Genomic DNA, 24,323 nt, shown 5'->3' with positions numbered 1-24,323 from the left:
TGGCCACTGGCATAGCTTTCTATGCCAATAATGGTGCACCTGAAGATTGTGATTCTCTGCAACATATGCGTTTAACTGGGTGCATATGCCCTCAGAGTTATTGTAGCGGTCAAAAACAAGGCAGAACTTTTAAAACTCCGGATAAAATTTCCCTTTACGTAAGGGATCTATAACTTGTGCAGTGTACCAAAGTGAGGCTTCATTAATTTTAAATGCCACTGGTGGTGAAGGGCTATTTCTCATAAATTGTAAAAAAAAAAAAAAAAAAAAAGCTCCTGAATTGCTCCTCAACATTTCTTTGCTTACTAAGTGGCAAACACTCGAACATGGGACATGCTGCAGTGCCAAAGTCACTAAAAGTATCACCCAGCCTACTCTCAATTAGATGTTTCACATCTACACCAATTATGCTGAACACTTGGTATACAAGGGTGTTTTCAGACTCTAGTTTTTTTATTATGTCCACTACAGCAGTCATGCTTTCCTGTAAAAATCTAAAAATGCAGTAGAGTGTACTTTTTTTCAGATTACTATCAATATGTGACCAAAGATCCTCACATTTCTTGGCTTTGGCATCATCCCTCAGCAAAAGTTCTGTAAACGGTTGCCACATGTATAAAATAGCAGTCATGGCCTCTAGGACTGAGAACCACCAGCTAAGTGACAAAGTTGGGATGACTCTTTCTTTGATGCCATACAATGCACAAAATGAAAACTATTCGCGTTTTATTTTCCGCGCATAACAAAACATTGCACCAGAATGGACTAAAAAGTCAATAGCATTCTTCATTAACTATGAAGATTGTAAAGATGCTTTCAGCATTCCATCTAACAAGTGGCAAGGATCTCTTACAGGGAAGCACTTCAGCCCAGGTATCGATTTGGACAGGTCATCACACAACTTTTTCATATACATAGCTGAATCACTGTAAATACAAACAATATTACTCCAATCTTTGTTGAACTTGGTAAGAACTTTTTGCTGCAGCATTCCAAGTGCCACTACGTTCCATGTTTTCCAAAAGTCTGGTGTCATGTTTTTACCAGTATCCCAAATGCTTTGTGACTGCACTCTTTTCACATATACCTGTCACTATACCTTGCATTGAATGTTTAAAGCCTGGGGCCTTTGGCAATTCACCTACTATCAATACTGAATCACTAGAAAAGGGGGCCGATGTATCAAGGTTTTTTACCCATTCTATGAGGGTAAATGTGATGGCACATATTGGGAAAGGTTCCTATGAAACCTACATTTTTCCTATCAGTAAAAGACTCAAACATAGCCAAAAAATCAGCTATAATTTTGGTATTTCCTGATTCTCTACAGTTTATAAAATAAATAAACAACACCTAAAACATGCTTCTAACCCCTGTATCTTTAGACCAAAGACCACAAAACTGAAGAACGGAAGAAGAAACAATATTTTAGTGACATCCCTAAACAACAAAACTCAAGCAGAATAATGTTAGCCCAGTCTTTCTTACTGCTACCTTATATAACAAACTTACATTGTATTAGCTCCTTCAGGAAGAAATAAAAATGACTCTTTCACTCTCCTTTTCCTATCTTTGAATGATATTTAGTTTGTGGTTGTGCAGTTTTTTCCCAGTGTTTATATGTTTACACTGGTTAGGTCTATTTACCTTCCAGTGGGGTTTTATCAGTTATAATAGGTTTAAACCTAAAACCGGACAGCCTACCTATACCATATACTTCGTTGGTTGCTGAGTTCATCTCGACTATCAACCAGTACTGCACACCATGTTCAAGCTGTAAACCACTGTTCAGGGAGTATCTGGTTCCTCCAGATACTCAAGCCCTGTTACATACTTAATAACCTACTACAGAGAGTCCTTACCTGTAACAAACCCCTCACAGTCACTGAGCCTATGTTCAGAAAGTAAGTGGATATGAGTAGAAAAGTGGGTGCTGTAAACCGTGTTTACTATGTGGATGGAGTTTACTTTGTACCACACTGTTTGTAGACAATGAAATTCTCATGAGAAATACACCACCTGGGGTCAATTCAGATACGGTTTGGAAGGCTATCTAGCGGCGTTTGCTCCGTCCAAATCGGGAACGTGTCTTTCCGACCGAATCGGAAAGGTTCCCGACCAACCAAGTACGATGCGAGTTAGGTGTTAGGAATATCCCAATCTGAACCGATGGCATTCCGAATGACCGAGCCGTACGGAGCAGAATCGTACGTCTCTATGGGCTGCGTTTCCGAACGCCCGATTACGATGCTGGATTCAGACAGCCTTTCCAAATCGTGCCGTCCGACTCGAATCGGCAGTCGGAATCAGACTTTAGCGGGCCCCCCGGAGCCTTCCCAATTGGGCTCGTGGGGGTACCCATGGGTCCCTCCTTACCAGCCATGCACAGTGTGGCAGGCACCAGGGGGTGCCCGATTTTCCCCAGTCACCCCTTTCTTCAATGGGAGCCAATGCATTCGGTCAGAACATAGGCTCCCATTGAAGTCAATGGGAGTCCAACCAATTCGTATCTGTAAGGATTCGGATACATCGTAATCGATCTGTCGGACTTTCCCAATCCGAGTTGGTCGGAAACCATTCCAAAACTAATTCGATCGGAAAGATTTCCAAACCGCATCGGAATCAAGCCCGTAGTATTAATAAGTATCTACTAAGAACAGTGTACACTGTATACAAAATGTGTCCAAAGAGAGACTATTCATTTAAAATAAGCAAGGTCTGAAGGTGCCATAGATCATACTACCTACAGCCTTTACACTGTGGTGAAAACTTTACAGATCCATCTTCTGAAGCAAATCAAGTGCATGTACGTAGGTTAGTGTCTAGTGCACACAGTCTTCTATGTCAGTGGTTCCCAAACATTTTTGACCCGCGGCTCCCTTGACCCATTGGCCATTGCCCGTGGTTCCCCACTGTTATTTTTATTTTTTTTGGCAGGGGGGGGGGGTCTGTAAGCCCGGCCTCGGGAGCACTTGCATTCTTCTCCCTGAAAATTATTGGGATGAAGGTATTATAATCTTACATGCAGGGTGTTTTGTATTACTAAGGCGGCGCCTCTAATAAAATATTCCTAGTTACACTTCTTTGACATGCCTTTTTTTGAGTACCCTCTCAAATGCTTTTATCCTACTTACAGTACTAGATAGCACCTCTATGAATGTAGGCCCCATTGCCAAATTGTTTGTGCGCTTGAAGAATATTTGCATGCACTTCCATTTCTACCTGTGTCACACGTGCCAACTCACTTGTCTCAGCAGGGTGACTCACAGTTTTTAAACCACATACAGCTTTGTTTGCTGTCTCCTCCCTAAAATTACCTCCAAATCAATGCAAGTAAAATAAATTCCTCTGATTTATTTTTTTATTATTAAATGTCTCTCTTTCTTGCTTTCAAATGTTGGCATTATGCCGTATATGGGGTTTTACTTCCCTATGCTCAAGGAGAGAGCAGGCCTGTCTGGAAATGTGTGTGTACTGAAAGAAATGTGTACTGGAAGTACCTATGATTCAAGTACAAATGTCAATATTCAATAATACTTTTATGTAATGCAGAAATTGGCATGCTTAGATGAGTCTGTCTAATAACACAAGGATGCTTTCAATTATTAGTATGTAGTACGTAGAATCTTTCCTAGTATAGTAGCTGCGGCTTTTCTTACTATCCACTGATGATCTGATTTTATCGATCTCAAAGAATGAAAAGGTGAGTTGGCTCCTCTGGGAACTGAAACCATGAACCTGTAGGTTGAGCAAACCAAATCAACAGATGTGGTAACCCAGAAATCTTTTTTACCTGAGACTCTCTTGCAATTACCTACCAGAATGTGCGGTTTCAAATACATTTTTGAGTAATGTGTGTGTCAAAGTGCTGAGATGCCATTACACGCTGCAAGCTAGAATAGATATATTTTGCTGGATTTGTCTAAATGTACTAATGTTGATTTATGCTAGAAGAGTGGCAAGTCAGTAAAAATGTATGTTGCATGGGTAAGATAACATGAGGGTGCTGTGAATGCCCTAATACTGTTTTATAATTGTATTACGTGGACCAATATTGAGGTGTCCTTCAAGAGCTTGCGCTCTCTGAGCTTGGAGACAAATGCATGATTCAGATACTGAGCTGTGTTACGGAAGGTCTCAAGATGTCTCGGTTTGAAGGGGAACTTCAAACCGAGACACAAGAACCCTGCCAAGTCCAGGATTTCCATTTTCTTTGTTTTATTTAGTAAATGCAGGACTTTAGCTGCTCAAACTTAAAGAAATAAAATTAAATCAAAATTATTTATTTATGTCGTCTTCCGTGGGAGAACATTTGATAGTAGAGGAACCTCTCTATTTAGTACTTGGGAATTGGTGACAAAGAATAAATGGTGATCTTATACCAATTTCTTACTGTGCAGGTTGATCCCTTTTAGGTATGTTCTGAATTACACTTTGTTTTCTGGTGCTTGCACTTTTGTTTTTTTAAAGATTTTAATGACCAGAATACAAAGACAGATGTGATGTTATGCGAGCTAATGCTGGCACTTAGCAAGCAGGGTAAGGTCCATCTTGGTATTGGACAGCAGACAGAGTTATGGGAGAACATTGTGCTGGGAGTCTCTCTCCTGAGGATGGAAATGGATGGCAAGCCTTGAATCTTTGCATAAAGAATCCTAATAATGGTCAACGTTAATCAAGGCTGAAAATGTGCTAAGGTAATTTTCTGTAGTTTACTGCAGTATTCTCTTTTTAAAGAAACAACTATTTTCTCCCTTAAAAAAAGGTTTTGTTCTCTGCAGCTGTTCTTTATTCGTAGTATAAATAATATTTCATCCTCTTGATACCGTCCCTAACGGTCATTGATCAGAGCACAAGCCCAGATAATATGTACAGAAGATGGTCTTCAGGGTAACATCAGTTCTTAACGTTATCAGAGATATCAGGCCTCTTAAACATGAAATACTTCCTTGTAGTTCAGTGTCCAATAGTATTGATATGTGTTGTTATGGATCAGTGTGATCTCTATGGCTAGTACATTTATTGCCACATGATGTAAGAACGTTCCTATCGGGACTCTTGTGCCAAAGTAGATTGAAATAAGACCAATGCTGTTCTTGATCTTTGTACCATGTATATATGGTGCTGCTGTGGTAATTATCCGAACTGGCCAAAGTATGTGTGATCTTTTGAAGATATCGAATTTCAGTGCATACACTTAACTGAAAGGAATGCCTCTTGTCTTTCATACAAGATCTTTTATAATGTACTGATTATCAATGTAAGCTGTACAAGGCAATGTATGGCTTTTGCGAGGTCTTCCTTTATGTGAGGTACTTTGTGTGGAATTGGAAGCCACTTAAAATAGAAAAGAAGGGTACTGAAAACATTTTGCTATATTGGAAGATTGAGAAAGCAAAAGTGTAAAAAGAAACAAATGTTCTAAAACAATTTTTAGAAGCAAATTGTTTGCATTGGTCTAACATTTGCATACATTGTTTATAGCAGTTGCCTGCTCTGTAATCTGCTTACTCTTCAATCATTTTTACTTTCTAGAGGAAAGACATTCACGGTGAGCTTTTGAAAAGTCAGAAGGTTTTTTCAGAGAAGTTGAACCACTTGAGTCGCCGCCTGGCTTGGATCAATGTCACTATTTACTCCAAGGTAAAAAATGAGGAGAAGAGAGCAAGAGGAGCACCATGTCAAATGTGCCCCTAGAGCTTATAATCTCGACTCTGGAGGCCAAGTCTTTTCTTTTTGGAGCTCAACCACCCCTAAATTCGTTAATGGGTTCTACAAAGAGAAGCCTTCTTTTGTACTCTATTTCTTGCACTCCCATTGCCAATGAAAGGAGAAAATCAGATTCAGAGGTGGCAATGGGGAAAGTGTGTTGTAGGACTTGAAGTCACTATTACAAATTTCATAATCTCATTTTCATAACCTCTGAAATGGAACAAGGGATAATATGGTTAAAGGCTTGCAAATGGAAGCCCCCCCCCCCCCAAATGACTTAGTAGATTGTGTTGTGGATATTGTTCCTGGATAAGCTATAGCTTGTATATATTTGTCAGAGGAATTTAGTACTTTGACAGCAATCATCCAGATGCACCAGTAATTTTTAGTTTTTGTAATACATTAAACCCTTTTCCCAGATCTTGACATTGGAAGCCCATCATCAACAGTGAAATATGTAAAATCTGTCTTGGGAAGAGAAAGTTCTCTGAAAAGTGTTTTCATGCTTTCCTACAGGAGAAGATGATGGACATTTATTGGCTTCTGAGGGTCTGCATCCAGACCATTGAACACAGTGACAGAACTGGTACCCTCTTTGCCTTCATGCCAGAGTTCTACCTGAGTGTTGCCATGAACAGCTACAGTGCTCTCAAGAACTACTTCAGCCCAGTCAATACCATAGAGGAGCTCCCAGGTAAGTTAGCGCTGGTTCTATAGGTGTCTAAACAATTCAAGCTTGTAGTCTGTTTCCTGATACTGGCTTCATCAACCTACAAAGAATCTACTCCCACCATAATCTCTGTAGACGATTGTAGGGACATCTGCAGAGATGACCCTGAAAATCTTGCTGAAAAAAAGACTTTGAAAATAAAGACTTTAGGTCTTATTCATAAGGGTCCCTAGTGGTAATGACCTAACGCTGTGAAAAGTCCATTTGCCATGCACTTTTTCTTCTGTCTCATAGCTAGTTGCTAACTCAGTTCACCACCCACACAAATTTCTCTGATATTCTGATGTAATTTCTTCTAGTCAATCTTTACATAAACTCTGCTGTTCCTCTTTTTTGTCCCACAAATATTTTGTAGTGTTGTATTTTCGGGAAAGTTTTATATGTTGATTGATTCAGTTTAACTTTTCAAACTATTTCTTGTAGTCCAGAGCTATTTGTATCCATTTTGTTTCATTATTAATTTTTATTTGCAGACATTACCTTTTACTACCATGCAGCAGTTCAGAAACATGGCATAGCTTTTAAAATCTATTTCAGCTGCTGATGAAGAGAATGGACTCACTTTATTTTCTCATCTGCTGAAACAGTTCCCTTTTTCTACCAATCTTTGTTAATCTATTCGTTAGTTGACTTAGGTTGGTGCACACATCATCCAATATTATAGGATACTCAAGGGACTTGTGCATATATACATCTTTCATCTACATCATTGCCTCATTCCTTGTGAGTTGATATGGTTTGTCACTATTTGTGATTTCCTTTCCTCAGGAATCTGTGTCACAAACACTTCAGTTCTTTTTGTTTTTGGCGGGATCATCATTCACTAAGTTACTCATTTCCTCCCTTTCCTTTTTGAGTTTTTCCTTAAATTAAATTTGTGTTCCTTTTGTATTCTGTTGTATTGTGCCTGCACCCTGGCAGAGTAATGTTACTACTGGATTATGGAATCAGTCCTACTTCTGAAATTTCATTTATTCTTTTTTGGATCATTCCTTGCCACCAGTGAAATGTTTATACCTTTAGTTTTTTCTGTCGGTCCAGTGACCCTTTTTTGAGGCATGTGTTGCTTCCACATGACTATCGGTTGTGCTAAATACCACAGTGACTAGGATGGCATTGCCCTATCTTCTGGCAAGCAAAGTGTGAGAAATAGGCTTGGCAGTTTTATCTTGCCTTTCACTCTGATTGGTAATCCCAAAGTTCATGCGGGCTCTGTCAGTGTGCAAGCTTTAAGAGCTCAGGCATCCATGGCGTCGTGGTAGCCGTAATGATGTTACAGTATCTACTTAGACGCCGCCCATGCGCGCTGATGTCCGTTCTTTCTTTTTCAGCGCTACCCAGCGCAGATCTGGAGAGAGTGGTACCCCGAGTCACTTTTTGACTCTTTTTTTTTTTTTGCGACTTTTTTTTTTTGCGACTTTTTGAGTTCTCACTACTCCTGGTGCGTGTAGGGATGTCCCGTCCTCGAACCGGCTTCAAGGCTTGTAACTCCTGTTGCAAATTGATGTCGGTAACGGAACCGCACCTTGTGTGCCTTTGGTGTTTGGAGTGCGACCACAACCCAAAGTCGTGCTCCGACTGCCGGGCCATGAACCCGAAAGCTTTGCAGAAGCGGCACTTGGGCCGTTACTCCCACTCAGTGTGGGATTCGGTCGTGCGGGTACTGGCACAGTGCCCGGAGGAGGCCCGGGCCCTGCTGTCCCGTGCAGTTGCCGAAGGGAGAGACACAGCGGCGAAGTTCACCATAAGATGTGAGCTGGACACTGCCAACTCACTAGGCAGGACAATTTCAACGTCAGTAGCACTGGGACGCTACGCCTGCTTGAGGTCCACTGGCTTTTCGGGTGGTGTCCAAGCTACACTTCTGAACATGTCTTTTGAGGGCCGTCGCTTGTTTGGCGACAAGGCAGACAACGCGCTCGAGCACTTTAAAGATTCAAGGGCTACGGCCAGATCCTTGGGCCTCGCTTCCACCTCCCGACCAGTGCAGTCTGCTTTTCACTCCTTTCGTGACTATGGAAGGGATGCCCTGCCACATTCCGCCCAGAGTCCCAGACCTGCGCAATCTGTCCAGCCAAAGAGCGGCCAGGGACGTGGATCCCATCGCCATGGGTCCGGAGGCCAGCAGGTGGGCCAGTCCACCAGCGCCCCCTCTGCAGCAGCCTCCAAGCCCTCCTAGTCCTACCTTTCAGGGCCACCATTCACCAATGGGCAGCAGGATCCGCCAACACCTCCCCCACTGGCAGCCCATCTCGTTGGACAGGTGGGTTTTGCAGATAGTCCGAAGGGGCTATTCCCTCCCCTTCGAGACTTCCCCTCCATCCATGCCACGTCAGTTCCATCGCATGTCAGAGGATCACCTGGCCCTTCTCCAACAGGAAGTTATGTCTCTCTTGGCCAAGGGAGCCATCGAGCGAGTTCCTGCCCCAGAAGTAGGTCGTGGTGGTGGTTCTCACTACTTTCTGGTGCCCAAGAAGGATAAGGGCCTTCGTCCTACCTAGGATCTCAGGAACGTCAACCGTTCAAAATGTTGACTCTGGCTCAGGTCCTGTCAGCCCTCGACCCTGGAGACTAGATGGTAGCTTTGGACTTGCAGGACTCTTATTTTCACATCCACGTCATGCCGGCCCATCGGCGGTACCTACAGTTCACGGTAGGCCACAAGTACTTTCAGTTTACCGTGCTCACCTTTGGCTCCCCTTACCAGTGCCCCTCGGGTGTTCACGAAAGTGATGGCGGTGGTCGCAGCTCATCTGCGCAGATCAGGCGTTCCAGTCTTGCCCTATCTCGACAACTGGCTGTTTAAGGCGAGCTCGCCCATGGTTGTCGTCTCCCACCTCCAGACTATGGCGGACCTCATGCACTTGCTGGGGTTCACAATCAATATGCCGAAGTCCCACCCGATTCCCTCTCAGAAGCTCCTTTTCATTGGAGCGGTTCTGGATACAGCGCGGTTTCGGGCTTATCCTCCAGAGCAGTGAGTCTGGGATATTCGGCTATGATACCGATGTTTCAGCCCCTATCCTGGGTTTTGGTGAGACTGACCCTCCGGCTACTTGGCCTCCTGCATCCTGCTGGTGGATCATGTCCGATGGCATATGCTTGCTCTGCAGTGGGACCTGAAGTTCCAGTGGGTGCAGCATATGGGGAACCTGTCCGATTACATCCAGATCTCAGAGGGCACTGCACACCAATTGCAGTGGTGGCTAACGGACCATAATTGGGTCTGCGGCAGATCTCTCTCCCTTCCCCAACTGGAGTTCACAGTATTGACGAATGTGTCACTTCTGGGATGGAGCTGCCACGTGATGGAGGCGGAGATCAGGGGCCTCTGGTCTCCAGCGGAGTCTGATCTCCACATCAACATTCTGGAGCTTCGGTCGATTCATCTTGCACTCAAAGCATTCCTTCCCTCTGTCTGTGGAAGAGTATTGCAGGTGTTTACGGACAACACCACCGCCATGTGGTCCTGCAACAAACAAGGTGGGTTGGGGTCGTGAACCCTATGTCAAGAGGCCCTCCACCTCCGGACATGGCTGGAACATCATGGCATTTCTCTTGTGGTTCAACACCTGGCAGGTTCCCTGAATGCTAGGGCGGATGAACTCAGCCGCAGGTGCATGATGGATCACGAATGGCATCTTCACTCGGAGGTGGTACAAGGTCTCTTTCAACTGTGGGGAGAGCCTTGGTTAGATATATTCGCCACTAAAGAGAACGTGCAATCTCAGCAATTCTGCGCATTGGAATTTCCAAGGCGGCACTCGCTAGGTAATGCTTTTCGTCACAAGTGAAGTTGCGGCTTTCTATACGCCTTTCTGCCTATACCACTTCTGCCCAGAGGGCTGAAGAAGATCAGGCGCGACCGGGCCCAAGTCATTCTTGTGGCTCCGGATTGGGCACGAAGAGTCTGGTTATCCGAGCTGCTACACATGCCATCAATCCTCCGATCAGACCGCCTCTTCGGGAGAATCTTCTGTCGCAGCAGCAGGGGACGGTCCTCCACCCAAACCTGTCTAGCCTCCACCTCCTTGCGTGGAGATTGAGTGGCAGCAGTTTGTCGTTTGACTTGCCTCCCGATGTTTGTGATGTTATCTTGGCAGCCAGGCGTCCCTCCATGGTATACGCATGCAGATGGAACAAATTTGTGGCATGGTGCTCAGCAAAGGCTGTGGATCCCCATTCTGTCCCTCTTTTGGATGTCCTCTTGTTCCTCTTTTCTTTGGCCCAGCCAAAATGAAGACGATGGACTGAAGAGCTGTACCAGCAGTAAAGACTCCAGACAACAACTGATTTGACCCCAGCCCTACCGGCTTGTCTACAGCCCTCGAAGCAACGTGCTCCAAAACGTGACTCCTCCTGCAGGCTCAGCGAGCTCCAAAACCTTGGGAGGACTGTTTGGCTTCCCCAAAGACCAAGAACTCCGGAGGATAGTCCACAGAGAAACCAACAATAAGAACTCCAGTCCTCTGCTGAAATGCACAACCAGGCCCACCTCTGCACCAGACGCCTTCAGCCTGAGTTGAAGTGGCCCATTGTTCCCAAGAAGGTTCCCCAGCGGTCCTGAGCTTGACTCTATCCCAGAGTGACCTCTCCTGGACTCCACGACAACACCTGCAACCTCAGCACGATGGGTCTCCAAACAGCAACCGACTCCGATAAGACTTTTCAGACATCCAAAAAGACCCCTACACCACAACCCCCAGGCCTTGGGGAGCTCAATCGACGGTGTCACTGTGTTCTTCGGCATCCCCACTTACCTCCAGAGCCACCAGTTCCCTTCGTCCAGCTTCCTGTCTCCACAGCCTTTGTTTGAAATCTTCATTCTCCTTTGATTTGTATGGGGCGCACAATGCTGTGTTGGCACTCCACACCTGGCTGCCTCCATACTGCTGTGAATGTGTGTTTGGTGCTGCCTCGTGGCCCCCCAGTGCTGGTCTAAACTCCTGATTGTGCCCCAACCTTCAACCGGCACCTCTTTGAGTTCACCCAGTCTCCATTGATTAACATTGGGCCCCAATGACCGAATCTATTTACTTCAGCTTCTGGAGATCCACTGTACTCCGTGCACACTATACCTTAGAGCCAGCTTCCTTCAATCATTTTGACCTCCCTCCCGAAGTAATGCATGTAATTCTAGTGGCCAGGCATCCATCAATACAGTCTGTTTGTCGGACTTTCGCATAAGTTTTTGCGCCTGGTATAGTTCCTGCCAAACAGTGAAAAATCACAGCTCACAGAGAGAAGTTTGATTTTCATGCAGTGAGCGCATTAATTTGTTAAAGCAGGGTACACTTATCAATACCACACAACAAATTAATTTTAGTGATATAAATGGTTTGAGAGGCCTGGAAGATACTAATGCTTGAAAAAGTAAAAAAAAAATGTAAATGATGTGCTAAGAATTTAAAGTTGAGTTTTGTGATTCTTTAAGGTTTACAACACGGTGTACTTTTCAATCACTAAAACCCAGTTTGGAAGAAAAGGACTTTCAGCAAGACATCCAATTGTTTGAAAAGTTGCAGTGTCACACACTAAATAAAAGATCGACGAGGTCAGTTGGAAGGCTGTGGGTGGGGTAAAAGTAAAGCAAACACAAGGAGATGATGGACGGAGCACTGAAACTTTTCAGACACTCACTCCCAGTCACAGATCTGGGTTGAATCCATCATCGTTCTTTAGCTCACTTCACCACCTCAGTTCAGACCCAGTCATATGCAAATCAGTTTTGACCCTGTGCCTCATGGGAACAGTCCAGCCCGAACTGTCAGGCCAGGTCCTCCCTGGACCAGAAACAAGCATCCTGAGACTGGTTTCGGGGTAACACCCCATATCATTCAGGCTTGCTTGAATCCAGTGGCAAAGTGAGAAAGGGACCTAGGTCTGGGCATACCCTGCCAACTTGAGCGAACAAAGCAAACACAAGGAGATGATAGACGGAGCACTGAAACTTTTCAGACACTTTCCCCAGTCACAAATCTGGGTCGAATCTATCATCGTTTTTTAACGTCATGTTATATAGCGCAAACTTGACCCAAAGGTATTGGGTATCAGAGCGCTTTACATAGCACCAGTTGCGTTACATGAGGACACAATCATTTTTTGTATTTGTTAGGCACGGGGAGATTAAGTGATTTGCCCAGAATCACAGGATGTTCAGCGTCATTGCGGAGACTCGAACCCAGTTCCCCAGATTAGAGTTCGACCTCCCTAGCCGTTAGGCCAACTCCTCTCCAGTGGCAAAGTGAGAAAGGGACCCACGTCTGGGCATACCCTGCCAACTTAGGGGAACAAAGCAAACACAAGGAGATGATGGAGGGAGCATTGAAAGTTTTCAGACACTCCCCCAAGTCACATATCTGGGTTGAATTTATCATCGTTCTTTAGCTCACTCTGCCACCCCAGTTCAGACCCAGCCATTTGCAAATCAATCTTGACCCTGTACCTCATGGGAACAGTCCAGCCCGAACTGCCAGGCCAGGTCCTCCCTGGACCGTAAACAAGCATCCCGGGACCGGTAAATGTAACTTATATCAATATGGCCTGATCTATTACTGGACTAGTACTTTTAAAAAAATGCCCCAGACAAGCTAAACTTAGCTACTGTACTAAAAGGATAGCTACTAAGAAGCTATTCCAATCAGGGTTTTGCTGTCCACTATTTAAGAAAAATGTGCGTCTATCTTGCCTACTTATCTCATTACAAATGCCCACACAAAAGCAAATAAATGAAAAAATGTATGACGGTCTGAAAGTACCTCACGTAAGCACCTCAAAAGGAGCTGCTGGTAGGTTCTCACCAGTATGCTCACGTCTTAATCGGTATCTTTCAAGACCAAAGGGAATTTCAAAATGTGTCAAAATTAATGTGAAGCAAGGATACTCTAGTAGCGTGTGAATAAAAATCGACTGCACACGCAAATCGTGTGCTGCCCTATTGTGACCCCATCGTGAAAAGGAAAAGAAAAAATGTGTATGTTTCGCTTTTCCAAGCTAAAACTGAGATACTGGCGATACTGCCAACTTTAATCAATGCCGTGGATCTACTCTAATCAAAAACCACACAGTGTTGCAAACCACTTCGTTTTAAGGAAGGCCAACATGTTTCATTGCCACAAAGAAACTTATCGCAATTTTGTCAGGGCTCGGGGTCAGTCTTCACCACACTAGTATTCCTTTGTATGAGCCTTGGAAGATAGACAGACATACAAGACACAACATATTCCACACAGTTAGGACATCACACAATAGTTAAAACAACACCACGCATTTCGCGTATCTGTTAAAAATTGTTCAGAAGTAATCAATATCATGAATATTTACCAGGTGGTTGCCCGCAATGCGCATTCCGGCAACCCACCTCGTGCGGATGTGTGATTTATGCAATGTATATTTTTCACACCACTCTGGCGTGTGCTCACGGTTGCTGCTCGTCAACCTGCAATGATATCCATTACATCAGTTATACTCTATTCCAGTAACTTCATGTTTAGAAATGAGGAAACAATTACTCATTATGTTGAAACCTGTTGTTCCCATAAACTATACAACTTTTTACTAACTGTGAGTAATGATACTGTTCATAGTCTAGTGTGTTACAGGGGTATTCATGTATCTACCTGTGTTTCTTATAGGTTAACAACTTTCTCACTATTATTGAAACATACACTGAAGTTAACCAGAAAGGTCAATACCGATCTATGAACGGCCAGGCGCCTCACTGCCACCAAGGACACAATTGCACATCCATTCAGAACCCTGGTCAATATGCAACAGGATTCAGACGTAGACACAGCAGGTCCCAGCACCCATCCTTATGGGATACATCACATACTTCAATCTGTTAGGAACCAGTTACGCTACTCCTCCATTACGGGTATATGCCCACTTTGTTCCACTCAATTAAATCATTCAGCCCTACTTAGTCCACCCCTTCTTGAAATATCCATAGGGCTTCCTTACAGGCCAGTCTGTTCTCCATATTTTGTCCATCCCCCATCACTCTTTCTAGGACCATCCCCCTCACATCCCTGAAGTTATGTTGTTGCTCTTGGAAGTGGCATACCAGACGGTTAGTTAGCTCTCCTGCCTTCAGCTTAAATGCTCTTGAATCCTGACTTTAACTTTGAGATGTTAGCCCAATGTAGTGCAGGCCACAGGCACAGGTAAGTCTATATATGACATAACACTGAACATCCCCCACACGGGTAATGTCCCGGTGGAATACCAGAGTCCTTGACTTTTTCAATGTGGCGCGTGTGGACCAGCCGATCATGTAGGTTCATTGCTCTTTTAAATGCAAACCTAGGTGGTGGCATTTTGAACCGGTTCGTGCTCAGCAATGACCAATGTTTTTTATTGGTTTGGCGAATTTTCGTCGATAGAGAGTCAAACGTGGTTACCAGTGGCAAACAGTCCCCTTTCTCTCTTGTGTTTCTCTCCAACAGGGCTGCTCTTGGAGTATTGAGTGCTCTCTTCCTTGCTGTTCTCACTATTTTAGTAGGATAGGCTCTGTTCTCAAGTTTATTCATCAAATCTGCAGATTCTTCTACGTATTTTTGTGTTGACTTTCAGTTTGTGCGATAACGCAGGAACTGTCCTACTGGCAGATTATCCCATAAAGCTCTCGGGTGAAATGATTGATAGTGTAAGAGGGAATTTCTGTCCCTCGGTTTTAGGTGCACAGTGGTATGGAGTCTATTGTCACCGCATTAGTATCCAAGTCCAAGTAGGTGGCAGTACGCCTACTCACAGTCCAAGTGAACTTGAGACATCTGTCCAGCCCATTCAGCCAGTCCAAAAAACTGTTTAGATCACTCTCAGATCTGGCCAAAATACAAATCACATCATCGATAAACCTCTTCCAGAGAGAGATGTTACTCTGGAAGGGGTTAGATGATTGGTGAATGTAATTCTCTTCAAACTGGCCTACATAAATGCAGGCCAGACTGGGGGAAAAAGTTGCCCCCATCGATGTATCGGACACCTGGAGGTACAACTGGTTCTTATAGGCAAAGAAATTCTTTGTCAGGGCAATCTCTACACATTGCAATACAAATGATTGTGGTGTGTCATAAAACCATTCCCCCCCCCCCCCCCCCCCCTCCCCTAAGCGCCTGCGCTGCTACCACCAGCGTGGCGTCTTGGGGTATGCTGGTATAAAGAGATTCAATATCTATTGTTACCAGAAACTGTTGGTCAGGATTGTATTCCAGCGTATACAAAATATTTAAAACGTTGGTGGTGTCTTGGACATATAAGGTTTATGTTATGACACATTCTCTAAGAAAAAAGTCTGCAAACTGGGACAACGGTTCCTGCTCTGATTGTGTGCCCTATACTATCCGGCGCCCTGGAGGTGGCTGCTGGGCTTTATGGATTTTTGGAAAGATGTAAAATGCCGGTGTCCTGGGTTTAGGATTATTAAGGAAGTCTGCGTCCTTGTATGTAATCCACTTTTTTTCTTTGGCATTGGTCACTAAGGTCAGGATGAGATTTTGAAGTTCACCTGTAGGATCACATGCCAATGGTTGGTAATTTTGGCACGATCCTAGTAATCTTAGCACCACAGCCTCGTAATCCTTCGTATTCATTACCACCACCGTGCCTCCTTTATCGGCTGGTTTTATGGTTAACAAATCATTCTCCTGAAGAGTTTTAATAGCCTGACAGTCATCGCTACTCATGTTATTAAAGACTCGTTGATTCTCAGACTGTTCCAATGTAGTAATATCATGGAGCACCCGTTGTTCTAAGACCAGAACTTCTGGCTCCACTGTATTAGTGGGGGGGCAAAATTGTGAAGGATGTCATAAACTCGTTGAAAACAAAGAGGGAGGTCCCTAATCTTTATCAGCAAAGAACTTCTTCAACTTGTTCTTCCTCATTAATTCAAAATATTCTCTCCTGAATTTAAAATTGTCATGTCTTGATGTTGGCAGAAATCGCAGCCCCTTGTTCAAAACCTGGATCTCTCCAATAGTTAACTGATGATCAGAGAGATATGGAGAGCTTTCAGGATTAAAAATAAATTGGACGAAATTGGTGATATTCCCCCTAACCCCAGCGACGCTCCCAGAGGAATTGGACTTCCCTCTGCGGTGGTCCACTGACCCGGTGCGCTATCTGGGAATTCAAATACACACAGACCCAGTACTGGTATTCAGGGAGAATTATGGTCGCGCCATTACCAAACTTGAGGAAGACGTTGCAAGATGGATCCGTCTCCCACTCTCCCTTTTGGGTAGAATATCTCTGATGAAAATGGTAGTCTTGCCCTGTTTCCTTTTCTTGTTTCTTAACATCCCAATGGTCCTACCGACGCAGTTCTTCAAACATCTTAGAACATTACAAATTAAACTGACTTGGGCCAACAAACCGCCTCGAGCGAGCTGGAAACTCCTCGTCCTACCATACTCCATGGGAGGGTTGGGTGCCCCGGACTTTGACCTCTATCACCGAGCGGCACAGGCCTCACATGCATACTTTTGACTACACCAGCAGACACCACCTCCCCACCTACACATAGAGCGCCTGACGCAGTCCCCTGCTCCCTTAGCGACTGCCCTATTCCATACGCCACGTAGAACCACATATGTCCTCGACTTGATCAATGCTACCACCCATGCCTGGCATAACCTCCTCAACCGACAAGTGCTTTCCATATTGTACTCCCCTATCACTCCCATAGCCTGGTGCGAGTGGCTCCCCACTCTCACCTCTCCAGAAATTATAGCGACTCTGCACTCCCTGGGAGTAGACGCGATCGGAGCCTTTTTTAGAGACGGAGCAGGCAAAGACTGGACTGACTTGTTGGAGACGGATCTGCCACCATCACCCCTAACCACATTTCACTACTTTAGGACTTGAAGCGCTCTGCATGACTTACTCAGTGACGAGCTTCTGTAACCTCCGGAGATACGTTCCCTCTCCACATTGATACGCGCGGAATCCCCTAAGAGACTGGTCTCACATATATATTCTAAGACACAAGAACTGCATCGTAATCAATACATAAAAGCCAGACTCGACTGGCAGACTCGACTGGCAGACTGACCAAGAGACTAACATAGACGACGACATGTGGAAATATTGTTGCGAAGCAACCAAATTTATCTCACTAAACGGCCGACACCGTCTCATACAGTTTAAATTCCTTAACTGAATTTACCACACACCGATGCGGCTGCACAAATTTGGACTCCGCGACACGTCAAACTGCGAGAGATGTGGAATGGGTGAGGCCGACTTCCTCCATTTAGCATGGCTTTGCCCCTCAATAGCGAATTTCTGGATACATGTTTTTGCCGGCCTTAGCGCAGTTACGCAGGTGGCAATCAACCCTGACCCGCTGCTAGCCCTTCTCGGCTATTCCAAGAAATTGAAGAAGCCCGTCAGGCGCTTGGTAGATATGGCCCTTTTGGTGGCTAAGCGTCTCATAACATTACATTGGTCCCGAGGTCCTCCCCCCTCGATATCACAATGGTCCAGGGACATGATGTACTGTAATACACCGACAGAAACATATAGCGAGCTACTTCTCCCTAGAAACAACTGAGAAACTTCTGGAGCCTGTACAAAGCATACATTGCGGCCCCGCCTCGAATGCACAGACACACCTCCCCCCCCCCCCAGGGCGATCTCAGCAGTCGTGACGGATTTTGTCAGTTCTGAGAACCACAATGCAGACTTCTGTACTGACTTTAGAATACTAGTGTCCTTAATTTGTTTTGTTTTTTATTCCTCATAGCGATGTTTGCATTTTGATATTAATGTATGTAATGTTTGTTTGTTTTCTATTCATTGCTCATGATTATATCGACTATTCAGGAATGTAAATTCTATTACGTTGGCTATTTTTTTTTGGGGGGGGATATGTCTCATTGCTTCTTTAGTTTCCTTTGTATTTTTAAAATTGGAAAATAAAGTAATTTTAAAAAAAACTGATCAGAGAGGTTCACTACTATATCACTTACATAGGTGTTCTGCCCCTGCTGCGTGTGATTCGAGGGGAGTACATTGGCCATGCTTGGTCTGTGTTCTAGCGCGCCCTGCCCCCTCCTCTCTGGCCTCCCCCTCTGTTGCCGCTCTGATTCCGGCCTCAAAAAGACCTCAGCAATGCCCCTAGATCTTCGTTAGTCCTCTTCTAGGGATTGAACCTTACTCTATTTTGGTTTGACGTGGAGGGCTTTGCGCTCAATTCCTCTTCCTCACTGCTGGTGTTATCAAAGGTCCTGTAAAAGTAAGCAAGGGCTCTGGTCTAGAGGAAGGGGATAACTTAGTGTACAAAACTCTCAAAAAAGAAATGTGCGGAATCACAGGGAGTGGGAGTGAGAGACTCCACTTTTCAATTATTTGTCTTTGGTTATTAGTCAGTTAGCTCTCTTCTGTTTTATGCCCGCCCAGTTTTCTACTAAAACACCTGCCACATCAGAAATAAGGAAGCATGCAAAGTTTTCCCTCCGCAAGTCTACTCACCTTTTCACTTCTCAGTTCCTTACGTCTCTATCTCAAGAATGACATAACAAAAAAGACTTAAGTAAATTGAATAATGGAGGGTAGGTAGCGTCAAAGAAGCAAGTAAGATTACAAAAGTTACTAAAGTGAACTGTATGTTCTTACTCAAGAGCACAGCTCTTCTGGTAAACTTGCGGTGCGCCATTATAAATATTCTCTACTCTGGCTTCACCAAACTGAGCACCTGCTCCAGCTCTACAGCAGATAGTGTTTGCAGAAAGAGTTGGATGTAGCCCAAGAAGCTTCTTTTCCACTGGAAAATGGAGTATCAGCTTAAAGTCATACAGAATATCGCCACCCCCAAGACTATTTTCCACACTTCCTTCAGTCTCTGCTCAGAACATTTTAACTTAATTTAAAGTCTTTCTAATGGCAAAGTCTTCTGTACAGTAGCTCAAGATGTGCTCTGTGTCCCAGTTTTCAAGCTTCCATGAAACATAACGTCATCTCACCTCCCCATGACCCAAGTGGATTTTCATTGCGATGCATTCGAAAAAAAGTGTTAGACCAGAAGCCATATTATTCTTCCAGATGTTTCCATCTCTCCATTGAGCTGGATACTTGTAGCCCCAAACTCCTTCTCTTGCCCTCTGAGGGACGGTATTTTGTTGATCACACCACATCCACCTAATGAGATGTTCCCACGTGTGCCCGGGCAAGTTGGAAAATACTTTACTTTGCCAATGCTTTCTCTCACTATACTTTTTTGTTATTGATTTTGGTTAAACAATTTTTTCAGTTTCAACAATTCAAAGGCAATAATTATTTTTTGTACTAATAATTCTCCTGTGATCCACGTTAAAACTAAAAGCAGTTTGTATACACACCTTCCACGAAGCACCATTCAGTTCTATTGAAATTGTATGGTTATGTTTTTTTTTATTGGAAGCATATGGCTGCCACTGTCGGTCAGCAGCATGTTTTTTCTTCTTTTTGTTTTGTGGCATATGTTTGCAATTAAAAAAACTCGTCACGCTTGGCCCAAACTACAAATAAGCTTGCTGTCACACCTTCTCTAGCTGCAACAGGCATCTTTATAATACCTCAGTAGGTTGGAAAGCACCAAACGACTCTTGAAAATTGCAGGCTTAAAGTGAAGTGGTCTTTGATTCTTAAAGGGTGAGAAGATAGATTTTAAGTGTGATAACATGATACCAAATAAAGGACCAGAAGAACGTCTGTTACAGGTATGTAAAGTTTTCATATCCATGCCATTGTTTCTATTTGTGTTGTTCTAGGTAAAGCGCCTTGATGTTCCTTAACAGCTAAAACATATAAAGCTAATGTCAGAGCAGCGAAGCTCACACGAGGCAAACGGAAAGTAGTGCCTTGAAAATGCAAATGAGGTGAAAGAGGAACATTAGGAATGTGCATCGGGTGAAAGATGTCATTTGTTTGAAACTTAATCCGAAGTAAAAAAATAAAGAAAAATAAAGAAAAAGCACCCAGTGTTCAAAGATGCATATGGAAGGCCTGGATTAGAAAAAAAAATGTTGTGAAGGAAAGTCAAGAAAAGGTATGGAGTTCAAGTTATATGTAAGGATTAAGAAATGGGTAAGAAGATAAATGGGCATAAGAGCTGTGTGATACGGAAGTTTATAATGATCTTTAACATTACTAAGAGGAGCCAGAATGTTTATAGTCTGTGCCTAATGTAGTTGCCCTTCTTTCTTTCAGAGTCTTAATTTTATGCCTACATTGCAGCTGCATTGTGCGATCTCCCTTTTTAAAAAGTCTTGTAAAATGTCCTGTATGGTTTCTCTACGCAGGCTATGATGAGACCTTGACACGGCTTGCTGCTATCCTTGCCAAGCACTTTGCCGACCCTCGAATCGTTGGCACTGGTAAGTTCATTGCCCATCAGTATGGGAGTAGCTAAATAGTCTGCGCACATAGGGGCACAGTGGATTTATATGTAAAGGCAGGAACATTACTACCCCAGCTGAGAGATGCTTGGTGTTTTGTGTTCTGTCTGGAGGTGGGATAACTGGGCTCTTCGGTAGCATTATAGTTTGCTGCCGAGGGCTCAGGCCCAGAGTTACTGACTTGAGCTGCAGGCAAGCGCCTCCATCTAGGGCACTTTTAAGACTGGCATAGCCCGAGACAAAGGGTAATATTACAGGCAAAGGGGTAGAATGCGGCAAAGTAACAGGAAGACAAATATTGAAATGATGAAGGAGGCCAATACCAGTCATTATTGACCCTCTACCGCTGTGCGGCACCCAACATTCCAATGTGGAAATGTATGTCTGTGCCTGGCAAAGCAGGCCTATACATCGCTTTATGGAACGTTGGATAGGAGCACTAGGAACTGTAGACGTCAGTATGTTACTTTAGGATTTGCTTGAAATTTCCAGTGCCAAATGAAAAACTGATATACAATCTAGGTGCTTTGCATATTTCCATTAATATTAATCGACTGAAAAAATAAAGTTCACTTCATAAATAGATACTTTCGATTATGTAACTTCTACTTCTTAATGATAGACTGCAGAGATTAATTTGTTTGAATAAAAAATACATCTGCTTAGCTGCTAATATTGAAATCGCTGACATGAGCTTTCATCCCTTTTCTGATACTTTTATTGTTTTATTTTTAAACTTTATGTATCGTTTTATACAACAAATACATTCAATGAAGCCAGAACTAAAAAATAAAACAATAATGCATGTGTGGCACCACAAATTTACTAGGAAAGAAAATGATGCAGGTAAATACAAGGGCAAGGCGAACAAATTATACACAGGTTACACTTCAAAAGCAGACCTAGCGCATCGGGGCACTTCAGAGCACAACAGAAGAGTGCCTTATACAGCAGTTTAACTTGCCATTTTATCATCTGCCGAATTATCAATGGACAACAAGTCGTCCTACAGGGGTTGCCAGATATCTTTGGGCCTGGAAGTAACTAGCTGCAGGGAAGCGTACAATTCAGAGATAATATCACAATAGGACAGATCTTTCAGCTAGGCTGACACATTGCTCGGAGAGTGTAAGCAACCCTGTGAAGGGAGATCTGCTGTTTCACTAGGAGTAAGGCAATAGATGTAAAACAATGTAATACTAATGGTAATGACCTAACGTACCCTAGCAAAGCAATCAGGGGGTCGGGTAGAAGAGGTTGTTCAAGCATGAGAGACAAAGTGGAATAGATATCCCCCAATCGGATGCTATCATCCCACAGGCAGTGGCGGCTGATGATTTTTCACAGTGGTGAGGCGCGGGGTAAAACCGCTTGCTGTCACATAGTGGACAACTCATGTGGAGTGGGGCAGATCAAAGCATGCAGAGCCCATTATCTGTAACTGAGATTTACGAACACTTCAAAGTGGTTCTCACTAGGGTCTTAGGCAAGCACTCGGGTGAATTAAATTTGACACCACTGCCCTGGTTCCTCCTTCGGGGCTCGGGACAGCGGATAACCTGAAAACGTAATGTTGGCTCTGATGAGAAGGCTGCCCACTAACCCAGGCTTGGGACCCCACCACCCCTCCCCCTCAACTGCATGAGCTGTGCAAAAACCGGGAGTTTCTTTTAATGTTGTAAGCAGACTGGTGTGCATCCAAGCCAAGCGCGCAACACCCATTGGACTCACAGGGCTTCAGCCCCCCCCCCCCCACCCCCCCGTCGTGTGTGGCAGCCCGGGATGAGACACCTTCCCGGGCAAAAAAGCAGCCGCACCCGAGCACTTCACAGGTCTTTAAAAGACCATTTGCATGTTAATGAGGCCTTGCTGTTGTTTCACCCCTTCTAAGAGCCCCTGCAGCTCCACTCTGCCTATTGCTTAAAGTTCAGCCCCCCCCGAAATTTTTGCTCAGCCCCCCCCGAAATTTGGCTCTAGTTGCGCCTCTGATCCAAGCTCCTTCCCACATGCAACTTTAAGGATTAAGTCATTTATACACATGTAGCTGTCTGATTTAATGCATGATACCTACGCCAAAGTGACACTAAATATTTTCTGTGATTTTTCCTATTTTTGCTTCTTTTTACATTTTGCCATGATCTGCTCATACCGTAACATTCCCATTACAGAATCTTACTCTATTGGCATGTATAATATGCAATAAATCTTAAACCCAAATGTAAGGGTATACACACATTCCATTACTGGGTCCTGTGTATTTTTCCTGTACAAAGAGAGTGAAATGGGTTTGCGGTGTGCTGTAGGGTGGCTTGTAGCTTTTTGTTCCATTTACTGACCTCACCACCTGTCTCATGGGTGTACTCCTGGCATAGCAAGATAGCGCAGGAGGTTCACTACTTGCTGCTGACTTCTGGTGCAGTCTATACCATGATTTTGAATACCGACAGGTCAGCTCAGACGTTCATCCCTCAAAGGCGGACAGAGTGAGTACTGTCACGTTGGGTAATAATAACTCCTCTTCTTTACAGCGGTTAGAAAAAAAAAGGGCATGAAGTGCTGTATAGAAAATATATTACTTTTATTCATGCTGCAGCGGAAAGAGACCTTTGGTGAGACAACAGTCTTCACCCTGCATCTTCCCACGCAGCTGAGAGATCCCGATGCAGGTTTCTACTTCTTTTCCAATGCTAGGAGACTTGCCCGGTACTTATAATTGAAAGCAAAATGTAAAGAAGGAGCGGCTGAAATTCTGTCGGCTCTTTGGTGGATGAACTCTTCGATTAATTGACCTAATTTATCACCTGCTTAGCTCGGCCGTCCGGGTGATTAATGCGTGATAAAGAAGAGCATCGCTGCTGATACTGCTGTCCTAGTAAGGGGTCCTTGGTAGTCCTAGTGTGTGAAAAAACAAAACTCATAAGTAAGGTACCATTATACCTTCCAGAAAATGGTGCACCGGAAGAGTAAGGTAATGATGCAGCAACAGGGACAAGCCGGAAAAGTTGCTCAAGTTGCGAAGGGGACCAATTGAGTCCGCGAGGTGCTCAATGTGGGACCTACCCGTGGCCAGCTGTCCCTGGGTAATAGTAGTAAAGTCTGCAAGGATAGTAGCACCATCAGTGATGTCGATGCCATCGGGCCGCTGCAAGTGAGACACACATGTGGCCTGATAAGGAGGATGCAGCAAGCGATCCAACTTTAGACCAGGGCGTTCACCTCCAAGATATCTGCTCGCCCTAGCATACTTCCCCAAGTAAGCAACTTCTTGCTTAGCAAGGTCATGAAAGTCCTGTAGATATTTTGACCTGTCATGTAGATAATGAGGCTCTACCATCAGAGTCCAGAGCACACAGTTTTTCCTCTACCTTTGCAAGTTCATTGCAAATACGAATACTGTGAAGTACCCCTGCATGTTTCAAGATAGAAATTGCTCTTATACAGGCCTTAAAGGTCTCCCATAGGGCATAGTATTTCTTGACAGAGCCAGTGTTAGTGATGAA

At 44.1% G+C, this 24,323-nt stretch overlaps 1 protein-coding gene across 2 annotated transcripts in view; it reads left to right on the top strand.

Moving 5' to 3' along the window:
* RNF123 (ring finger protein 123) overlaps positions 1–24,323 on the top strand; it is a 1,761,234-nt gene that overhangs the window by 882,092 nt on the left and 854,819 nt on the right. For both annotated transcript variants that reach the window (XM_085625036.1, XM_085625035.1), the window contains exons 26-28: positions 5,536–5,643; positions 6,229–6,406; positions 20,728–20,802. In XM_085625036.1, the coding sequence (XP_085481162.1) occupies positions 5,536–5,643; positions 6,229–6,406; positions 20,728–20,802 (361 nt within the window). The remainder of the gene's footprint in view (positions 1–5,535; positions 5,644–6,228; positions 6,407–20,727; positions 20,803–24,323) is intronic.

This window comes from Triturus cristatus, chromosome 9, assembly GCF_964204655.1.
Source record: "Triturus cristatus chromosome 9, aTriCri1.1, whole genome shotgun sequence".
Taxonomy (NCBI): domain Eukaryota; kingdom Metazoa; phylum Chordata; class Amphibia; order Caudata; family Salamandridae; genus Triturus; species Triturus cristatus.
The sequence above is the reverse complement of the archived record's forward strand: the minus strand, read 5'-3'. Positions and strand labels throughout refer to the sequence as shown.